This window comes from Sorex araneus, chromosome 5 (assembly GCF_027595985.1).
Source record: "Sorex araneus isolate mSorAra2 chromosome 5, mSorAra2.pri, whole genome shotgun sequence".
Classification (NCBI taxonomy): Eukaryota; Metazoa; Chordata; class Mammalia; order Eulipotyphla; family Soricidae; genus Sorex; species Sorex araneus.
The window spans coordinates 157,904,421-157,915,042 of NC_073306.1; the positions used below are offsets into that span (position 1 = coordinate 157,904,421).

General features: G+C 40.4%; 1 protein-coding gene across 1 annotated transcript in view; it reads left to right on the top strand.

Moving 5' to 3' along the window:
- Nucleotides 1-9,911, top strand: part of LOC101537579 (cytosolic beta-glucosidase) — a 109,997-nt gene extending 100,086 nt beyond the window's left edge. The window contains exon 5 of the mRNA XM_004616552.2: nucleotides 9,709-9,911. Coding sequence (XP_004616609.2) covers nucleotides 9,709-9,911 — 203 coding nt within the window. The remainder of the gene's footprint in view (nucleotides 1-9,708) is intronic.
- Nucleotides 9,912-10,622: the final 711 nt, after the last annotated feature.

Below are 10,622 nucleotides of genomic sequence, written 5' to 3' on the forward strand. Positions count from 1 at the left end.
CATTTCGACTATACTTTTTGTTTCTCCAGGATATATTCCCAGAAGTGGTATTGCTGAATCAAATGGAAGCTCAATTTCTAATTTTTTGAGAAGTGTCCATATTGTTCTCTGTTGGATATCATTGGTTTGTCCTGCTCCCCTTGCCACAAGGAGCTTAGGTTTATCAGTCACACCCATCAAAGTGCTCCCGAGTCACTCCCATTCCTTTGTTTATCTGTAAACACTTCTACAAGTTTATCTGCTCTTCCTCTAATCAAACTCCTAATTTGTAAGGTCAGACCTTGCTAGGACAGTGTAAGTTAATATTGTCTTTAAGTTAATATTGTCTTCCTCCTCTCTTATGTCTTTTGAATAGTTTACCTTAAAACAATATCCTTTTTGTATGGACAAAGAAAGACATTTATTAATATGCTTTGGTAACATGGGATTTAATTGGCTTCAAATATTATTCATACCCGGGCATCTGCTTTCTTGACTTAAGCCTCAGCTGGCACTACTTCCTAGCACCCTCAAAAGCAGAGTCCCAACGGGGGACGAGATGGACCCAGGGCAAGCGGTGAGTTATGTGCTACCCTGGCATCGAGATGGGCCTGGCCAAAGCGCCTAATACTTAACTATATGTTAAGAGCTTGGTCATGGGGTGTCATGTCATGATTCAAAAGCAACGACAAGACAGGGCCCTGCTAGGTCTAGGAAAGACTAATCTGGCCTGAGCGCTGTAGTCTGAGATCAAGGTGACCCCTGGAGAGCAATTCTATAAGCTTAATGTGTCTCTTGCTATGTCCTTACAAAATGATTTATAATATGAATACTTATACGTTAGTCGGACAAAGAGAGGAGAAACATACCCATGGAATTCCGCTCTTGGGCTGATGTCCCGCTGAGAGCTCTTGGGCTATGTCCCGCTGAGAGAGATTCTGTCCTAGTGAAAGGGATAGAACTTTACCCCCTATAGATTGTAAGGACAACTACTCATAAGCCCCCGCCTGTGTCTTAAGCCCCCCCCCACCCCCCCCCCCCTACTGCATCTCTGCATCTGGGGCGGACGCGGGAGATTTAAGGTAGCTGTATGAGGGGGTTGGGGGAGTCGAGTGGAATCAGGAGAGAGAATGAAGTAGGAGAGGGAGAGAATGAAGGAGCATGGGGAAGAAAGAAGCAGGAAGAGAGTTCCAGAGGAGAGTGTATAGAGGGAGATTGGAATAAACTGCGAGTGAGACCAACTATCTTGGCTCTGTTCCTTCCTTAACCTGCCTCGTCATCGCCGTCAACCTCCCCGGGGTAGGGGAAGCGGCCAGAGACTACTGAACTCGGGTGGCGGGAGAGACAGCAGCTGCCCTAGGCCCTGTGCCTGGCTCGGTGCGGTGAGGCGCTCTTTCCCTCGCCCGCGCTCTTTCTTTTTATTTTTGTGTTTTACACAGTTCTCCAAAGGGGCTGGAACAGTAAGCATTCCCACCAGCAGTGTAGAAGGGTCCCTTTCTCCCCACATCATCTCCAACAGCGGTTGCTTTTATTCTTTTGGATGTGTGCCATTTTCTGTGGTGTGAGGTGGTATCTCGTGGTTGTTTTGATCTGCATCTCCCTGATGATTAGTGATGCAGAGCATTTTTTCATGTGCCTTTTGGCCATTCGTATCTCTTCCTTAGAAAAGTTTCTGTTCATTTCTTCGGCCCATTTCCTGATGGGGTTGGATGTTTTCTTCTTGTAGAGTTCAACCAGTGCTTTGTATACCCTTGATATCAACCATTTATCGGATGCGTATTGGGTGAATATTCTTTCCCATTCTGTAGATTGCCTTTGTATTCTGGTCACTGTGTCTTTTGCAGTGGAGAAGCTTTTTAGTTTAATATAGTCCCATTTGTTTATCTCTGTTTCTACTTCATAGCTTAGTTCCGTGTCCGTCCTCTTTGAAGATACCTTTATCTTCAATATCGTGAAGGATTTTGCTGACCTTGTCTTCAATGTACCTTATGGATTGTGGTCTGAGGTTGAGGTCTTTAATCCATTTTGATCTGATTTTTGTGCATGGCGTCAGGTCAAGGTCTCAGTCCATTCTTTTGCATGTGGTTGTCCAGTTATGCCAGCACCATTTGTTGAAGAGGCTTTCCTTGGTCCACTTCACATTTCTTGCCCCCTTATCAAATATTAAGTGATCATACATTTGGGGTGTGTATAGGGATATTCCGCTCTGTTCCATTGGTCTGCGGCTCTGCCTTTGTTCCAGTACCATGCTGTTTTAATTGTTACCGCTTTGTAGAAAAGTTTAAGGTTGGGGAGGGTGATGACTCCCATCATTTTTTCCCCAAGACTTGTTTTAGCTATCCGTGGGGGTTTATTGTTCCATATGAATTTCTGGATTGCTTGATCCATTTCTTTGAAGAATGACATGGGTATCCTTATAGGGATCGCGTTAAATCTGTATATTGCTTTGACAATGTTGATTCTCCCTATCCATGAGCAGGGGATATGTTTCCATTTCCTAGTGTCTTCTTTTATTTCATGGAGTAGCGTTTCATAGTTTTATTTGTAGAGGTCCTCTACTTCTTTAGTTAAGCTGATTCCAAGGTATTTGATTTTCTGGGGCACGATTGAGAACAGGATTGCTTTTTTCATGTCCCTTTCCTCTGACTCATTGTTTGCATATAGGAAGGCCATGGATTTTTGGGTATTGATTTTATAGCCTGCAACTTTACTGTACAGGTCAATTGTTTCTAAGAGTTCCTTACTAGAGCTTTTAGGCTTCTCTAGATATAGTATCATATCGTCTGCGAATAGTGAAAGCTCGATTTCTTCCTTTCCTATCAGAATGCCCTGAATATATTTTTCTTGCCTAATGGCTATTGCTAGTACTTCCAGTACTATATTAAAGAGAAGTGGGGGAGTGGGCATCCTTGTCTTGTGCCTGATCTTAGAGGAAAGCCCTTAGATTTTCCCCATTGATGATAATGCTTGCCATAGGTTCGTGGTAGATGCTTTGACTATTTTGAGGAAAGTTCCTCCAAAACCCATTTTGATGAGAGTTTTTATCATGAACAGATGTTGGATCTTGTCAAATGCTTTCTCTGCATCTATTGATATGATCATATGGTTTTTATCTTTATTTTTGTTGATATGATGGATTGATTTCCCAATATTAAACCATCCTTGCATCCCTGGGATGAATCCCACTTGGTCATGGTGTATGATCTTTTTGATGAATTGTTGGATTCTATTTGCTAGTATTTTGTTGAGAATCTTCGCATCAGTGTTCATCAGGGATATTGGTCTATAGATTTCTTTGTTAGTGGTGTCTTTGTTTGCTTTTGGTATTAGGGAGATATGTGCCTCATAGAAACTGTTCAGGAGGGTTCCTGTCTTTTCAATTTCCTGGAAAAGCTTGAAGAGAACTGGCAAGAAGTCTTTAAATGTTTAGAAGAATTCGCTAGTGAATCCGTCTGGACCTGGGCTTTTGTTTTTGGGGAGACTTTTGATTACAGTTTCAATTTCCTTCATATTTATGGGCCTATTCAGGTATTTCAAGTCTTCTTGGTTCAGTCTTGGGTGATTGTAGGAATCAAGGAATTCGTCCATTTCTTTTAGGTTCTCTTGTTTTGTGGCATACAGACTTTCAAAGTAGTCTCTGAAGATCTTTTGAATCTCCTTGGTTTGTGTTGTGATGTCCCCATTTTCATTTCTAATTAGGTTTATTAGGTTTTCTCTCTCTCTTTCTTTGTGAGTCTTTCTAGTGGTTTATCAACCTTATTTATTTTCTCGAAGAACCAGCTCTTTGTTTCATTGATCTTTCGGATTGTTTTTCGGGTTTCCATATCATTAATTTCTGCTCTAAGCTTTATTATTTCTTTCCTTCGATCTGGTTTGGGTTCCTTTAGCTGGTCCTCTTCTAAGATCTTGAGCTGCGAAGTCAAACTATCTATATAGGCCCTTTCTTCCTTTCTGAGGAAAGCTTGCAGAGCTATAAATTTTCTCCTTAACACAGCTTTAGCTGCATCCCATTGGTTCTGGTAGCTTGTGTCTTCATTCTCATTTATTTCGAGGTATCTCTTGATTTCTTCCTTGATTTCCTGCATGACCCACTCATTGCTCAACAGGGAGTTGTTTAATTTCCAAGTGTTTGATTTGGTTCTCCGTGTCTGTGTGTGATTAACTTCCATCTTCAGTGCATCATGGTCTGAAAGGATAGTTGATGCAATTTCTATCTTCCCGATTATATTAAGGTATAATTTGTGACCAGAACGTGGTCTCTTTTGGAAAATGTTCCATGTGCGCTGGAAAAGAATGTGTATTCTTTATTTTGGAGGTGTATAGCCCTGTATAGGCCTATTATCACTGTCTCCTCCATTTCTTTCTTCAGAGCCATTGTTTCCTTTCTGGGTGTTGTTCTTGTTGATCTATCAAAAAGTGATAAAGCAGTGTTGAAGTCTCCAACTACTATCATGGTGCTAGTTATGTCTCCTTAAATTCTGTTAGGAGTTCTTTTAAGTATTTAGCTGGTCATTCATTAGGTGTGTATACGTTTAAGAGTTTGTTTTCTTCCTGCTGTACATATCCCTTGATGAATAGAAAATGACCTTCGCTGTCCCTTCTCATCTTTTTCAGCCTGAAATCTATGTTTTCAAATACTAGTATGGCCACCCCCGCTTTTTTAAGGGAGTTGCTTGCTTGCAGGATTGTTTTCCATCCTTTGATTTTGAGTCTGTGTTTGTTCTGACTATTCAGATGTGTTTCTTGTAGGTAGCAGAAAGTTGGGTTTAGTTTCTTAATCCATTTTGCCACTTTGTGCCTCTTGATTGGTGCATTTAGACCGTTAACATGAAGAGAAATTATTGTCATGGGATTTTGTGCCATTTTTCTGTAGGGTTTGTTGTTCTTGTAGGTTTTTTCTTTGTCTTATAGTAACCCTTTGAGTCCTTCTTTTAAGTTTGGTCTTGAGTCTATGAAGTTCCTGAGCTGTTGCTTGTCCGTGAAATAGTGTATGGTTCCTTCAAATTTAATTGAGAGTTTAGCCGGGTAAAGTATTCTTGGTGAGGCATTCATTTCATTGAGTTTTTTCACTATATCCCACCATTGTCTTCGGGCTTAGAGGGTTTCTTCTGATAGGTCTGCTGTGAATCTAAGGGGTGCTCCTTTGTATATGATCTCCTTCTTTGATCTTGCTGCTTGCAGTATTGTGTCTCTACCCACGGCATCCATCATTCTGACTATGATATGCCTTGAGGATTTTTTATTTGGGTCCCTTTTATCTGGCTCCCTTTGGACTCCTTGGATCTGGATGACTGCATTCTCTAGCTCTGGGATTTTCTTAGCAATGATGTCTTTAATTGTGTTTTTTCATTGGGATTGGTTACCTGTGGTTCTGGTACTCCAATGATTCTCATGTTGTTTCTCTGGAGGTCATCCCCTAGGACTCTAATTCTCTCTAGAGCCATTTTGAGGTCTTTTTCCATTATTTGTTGTTGCCTATATGCTTTCTGCAGCTCGTCTTCAAGATCACTGATTCTGTCTTTGGCTGTAGTCATTCTACTGTTAAGGGCTCCTACTGAGTTTTTTATTTCATCTACTGATTCTTTTAATTGTGTGACTTCTGTTCGTAGCTTTGAAATTTCTGCTCTCATTTCTTCCTGGATTATCTTAGGGGACCGTTCCAATGCTGCGTCCATATCCTCCCTTAATTCATTGGATGTTTGTTCCATAGTTGCCTTGAGTTCGTCAACCATCTTCACGATTTCCTCTCTGAATTCTTTATCCAAGAGGAGGTTGTATTTCTGGGAAGTCGTTCTGAGGTTACTGAGATCCTTTCTTCCATCTCTCCTGGTGGTGGGGATTTTCGCTGTTTCTTCATGTTGTTATGGGCTTTACTGTCAGGCGCTCTCCTTAGCTTGAGAGGGGCCTCAATTGAAGACGTGGGACTATGATCTTTTTACAAAGGAGTTTATGTGCAGCTTGATGTGTTCACTGACAGTTTTTGTGAAATTAGGATAGGATAGGCTAGTTGACTATTAACATATAGTGACTAAGATGACCAGGGTATTCTTCAGAGGAATAGATTGTATCGATTGTGGCCAAAGCACATTGCATAGAATGGGAGAAAAAACTGCGCTGCTCCAGATGGAGGACAAGCTCCCTTTTGAGGACACGCCCCCTGACGTGAGAACCCGCCCCTAACAGCCTGAGCAAGAGGAGGAGGGGGATCAGGGCGGGTGGCGAGGTGACTGAGAGGCTCCAGGTGGGTCTGGGGGCTTCAAGCCCCAGACCACAAGCGAGTGGCGATCGGAGAGTTCCTCGACACTGGCGGGGTCTCAGAAGAAAAATCCCGATTACCTGGAGAAGAGGGAGGGGTCAGGGCCGCCACCAGGTGACTGAGAGATGCGAGGCTGGTCTGGGGGCTTCAGAGCCCCAGACCTCTGGCGGGGAGTGATCGGAGCCATAATTTTCTCTTTAGATAACTGAACGTGAGAATGGTTTGGAGAAGTCCACCAACTTGTAGTTTGTGTCAGGTGTGAGGGAGGTCTTGCAGACATTGTTTGGCTAACATTGGGCAGTGCGTGCACGTGTGTGTGAATGAGTGGATGTGGGTGTGTATGTGGAATAAAGCACTGGCATGGGATTCTTCTAGCGAGCACAACCTGACAAAGGGTTTAACGTCTATAGGACTCAGAGACTTTTCTCCTTCTACATTTCTTGTTGACCTATTTGGCTCTGAGGTGAGAATCTTGCTCATTAGCCACTGAGTCCCAAACTCTGACTGTGATATGTGACAGTGTAGTACTCACACACAGTTCCTGTCATACAGTGCTTACTTTGACTTTAACACTAGTTAAAAAACAAAAAAGGAAAGTGGACTTCTCTAAGTGTCCTCCCCCCTTTAAGGCTTGGGATCTTGTACATCTTGACAAAATGTGTGGTGATGGTTTCTGCTCTGGAGGGGACCACAAGAGGAGAGGCATGCTATTTCTAGCATAGTTTTGTAATTTTTTTCAGTGGTGGCACAGTGCAAATGATTCCAGCAGGCTAGTTCTTCAGCAAACTAGGAAATTCTCTACTTGAATGTTCTTGCAATGAAAGTGCAAAGACATCCACTAGTGTCACTCAGGCAGTTTAGTACCTGCTGCGGAACTCCTGGCAGTTAACAATGAAATTGTCAAGATTTCCTTTTTGTTCCCTTCCAAGCAGGGAAGGCATGGTTTTTATCCCCTGGCTTAGCACGTGAATCAATCCTTTTTGTACATGATCGGTGGGACAGGGTGTGTTTTCAGAAACTGCCTGGCTTTATAGCTGGCAAGCCTGCTTTTTCAGGTTGTAGTTTTGCAAATGAGGAAGAAAATGCACAGATTCTCACCTGTCCTCAGATTGAATTATCAGGCAAATGAAGGAGGTAATTGTTTTCTGGACTAATATTTGGCTTTGCCCACTTTAATTCTTAAAGAGATATTTCCCAAGGGCGGTGGGGCAGTGGGGGAAAATAAAAAAAAAAAAGAGATACTTCCCAGAAATTAAATCTTTCTTAAATTCATAGTTTGTAGGTGACAGTTGACAGAAGGGAGGGGAGATGCATGATTATGTGAACAAGTAGAAGAAAGATACCTCACAAAAGTTTTAATTCCTGAAAAACTGACTGTAGTTGAATGGTATATATTTCACTTTGTAAACACATTCTATTTCAAAAGAGCCAATGTTTAATCTGGCCTTGAGGCCATTCATAAGGAAGGCACTTCCTAAGCAAAGCACTTTGCAGGGTATCACATACAAAGGTAGAGATGTTCTGCATCAATTAACCTGTCAGAACCTTTTATGTGTGGAATGTCCATAGTCAAAAAGGTCAAAGATGATTTGGTGAGCAAAACATTCAACTTAATATGTCAGTATGGTGCTTTTAAGAGACCTTAAAAATATATAGATTTATACCAATAACAACAACAAAAGCCTAAAGGATTGATTTTACTGAAGCTCAAGAAGTCATCTTGGTTAAAAGTAATTCCCAGGACAATTAAATTGAGTTTTATTATATATGTTAATCAATTTTTATTTATTATTGTTTAGATAACATGAATGCACAATAGTATTAATTTTCATGGTTTAGATGAACAAAGCTGCTACACCTTCTCCACCACTAAAGTGCCCAAGATTCTCCTCTATGCTCTGATGTCACTTCTCATTGGACTGGAGTGATAGCACAGCGAGTAGGGTATTTGCCTTGCATGTGGCCAACCCGGGTTTGATTCCTCCATCCCTCTCAGACAGCCTGGCAAACTATTGAGAGTATCCTGCCCGCATGGCAGAGTCTGGCAAGCTACCCGTGGTGTATTCCATATGCCAAAAACAGTAACAACAAGTCTCACAACGGAGACGTTACTGGTGCCCGCTTGAGCAAATAGATGCAGTGCACTTCTCATTCACCCCTTCCTTCCCGTACCGCTCCTCCTAGCCAATCTCAGATCTGTATTTAAAAGTCCAAGACTTCGTCACCATTCTATTTTGCCTAGCAAATGTTCTCTCATTTGTCTCCAACTTATTTGGGAAAATTTCCATGTAAGTGAGCAAAAATGTCTTGTGGTTTGTTTCCTCCTGGGAAATGGATGATACCGAGCAGTGATATGCACCAGATGGGTTCATGTTTGAACCAACAATGGATGTTTCTCAGGCCTTGAGGTCAATGCCTTGAAGTGTTTTAGGGACCATGCAGTGACAGGGATCAGACATGGGGAAAGCTTATAAAAATCCTGTACCTCTGTCCACAGGGCTTTCTCCCTGGTCCCATAGCTTAGTTTTAATGCTAAACAATGAATATGAATGTACCTTCTGCATGTGTTTACTTATTCTTGTTTTAAAAATAAAAAGACCCATTAAAAAGATGCTAATAAAAGTTAAACTAAAATTTAAAGCAATGGAAATGAGTGAAAATTACTGAGATGATTCTCTATAGCTTGGAATCTTACAATGGAGTCCATGTATGTGCTTTGGCACATCTACAAATGAAATTATATATTGAATATGTGTTGTGAATCTGTCCATCTTAGGAGAATATGTGCTTAAAGAGCATCATTCTGAGTTCAAATGTAGCTGGGAGAATAACATCATATGTTGGTGCTTACTCAGTCTAGGATAGTCACTTAGAACTCTAAGCTGATGCTTTTCATTTTGAAGATTCCATTTCCAGAATCAGAAGTCATGTTTCAATTCCACATGGAGATGAAAAGGAGATGTTAGACTTTCTGAGCATGTCTTGATAACATCTTCCAGCTCACCAATGGTTTTCTGGACTGTCTGAAAATTTTGCCTCGAAGCTAGGCATTATCTTTACTGAGTATAATTTGAGGTGTTAGGAAGAAACTTTTCCCTCTCCCTTTCTTTTTTGGCTCTGTCTTTATTTCCCCCTCACTGTGTCTGAGTGTCTCTCTGAATGCATACGACTGAAAAGTAGTAGGCATTGAAAAGGTGTGTCATGAGTAAATGAATGGGTAAAGAAAATAGGATGTTAAAATGAGCACATGAAATAATTTTATAATCTACAATTTCAGTACATGAGTGAAGCCCCTTCTTAGTTAAAGCAGAGAACCAAAAAAGGAGGTTGAGAGGCTTTCCTCTGTTCCTACTGTGATTTCCTACAGGAGACATCAACCCTAACCTGGGCATCAATTATGTTGTCTGTTTCCATAGAGCCTTTCACAAAAATAACCCTATTTCTTCTTTCTTCCTATCTTTTTATAATTGCAGCTATCCAACTGGATAAAGTCAACCTCAAAGTATATTGTGCATGGTCTCTTCTGGATAACTTTGAGTGGACAGAAGGGTATAGCTGCCGGTTTGGTTTCTTCCATGTTGACTTTGAAGATCCGGCTAGACCTCGAGTCCCTTACAGTTCTGCCAAGGAATATGCCAAGGTCATTCAGAACAATGGCCTAGAGGGACATCAATAGACATGACAGCTCAGCAGTACCACCTGGAGAAGTCTTTGTTTTTGGAAAGGAAATGCACGTCGGAGAAACCTCAACTTGCTTTTGTAATCACTCACTGATCAGTGATTAAGAAATTGGAATATATGATGTCTACATACATAAAAATTTCCTTTTCCTTATTTTCACTTAGGTCCGTAAAACAAACAAATATAATAGAAGACCACTGCTAATGATTGTTATAATAATAAATAAGATAGATTTGGAAACTTCTATTCAAATACTTAAATTTATCTAGAAAAATTTCTAAAATTTACAACAAACTTTTTCTTAGAAGTAAACTTGCTTTCTTGTCTGTTTTTTCTTTCTTGGCTACATAAACTGTTTTCTTAGTAGATCCAATTTCCTGTGGTCCATAATTGTTTTACTATTAAAAATATTATACAAAATAAATCTGTTAAATACTAGTCTTTTTAAAAAATAAATAAATACTAGTCTTATAATATATTTATTTATTCCATTCAATAAGGAAGCTAATTGTAAATAGAGTTGTTGATGTGTTTGGTTCCTTTTATATAGATAATAAACAATGTATCTTTCTCTTATCTGATACACTTTCATCAAGTAAATCAACAAAGCAAATTATACTGAAAATAAGAATAAAAGTATTTAAATGTTTTTGTCCACCAAAGGAATATCAAAATAAAATCAATATAATGTACAAGGCATTGTCTT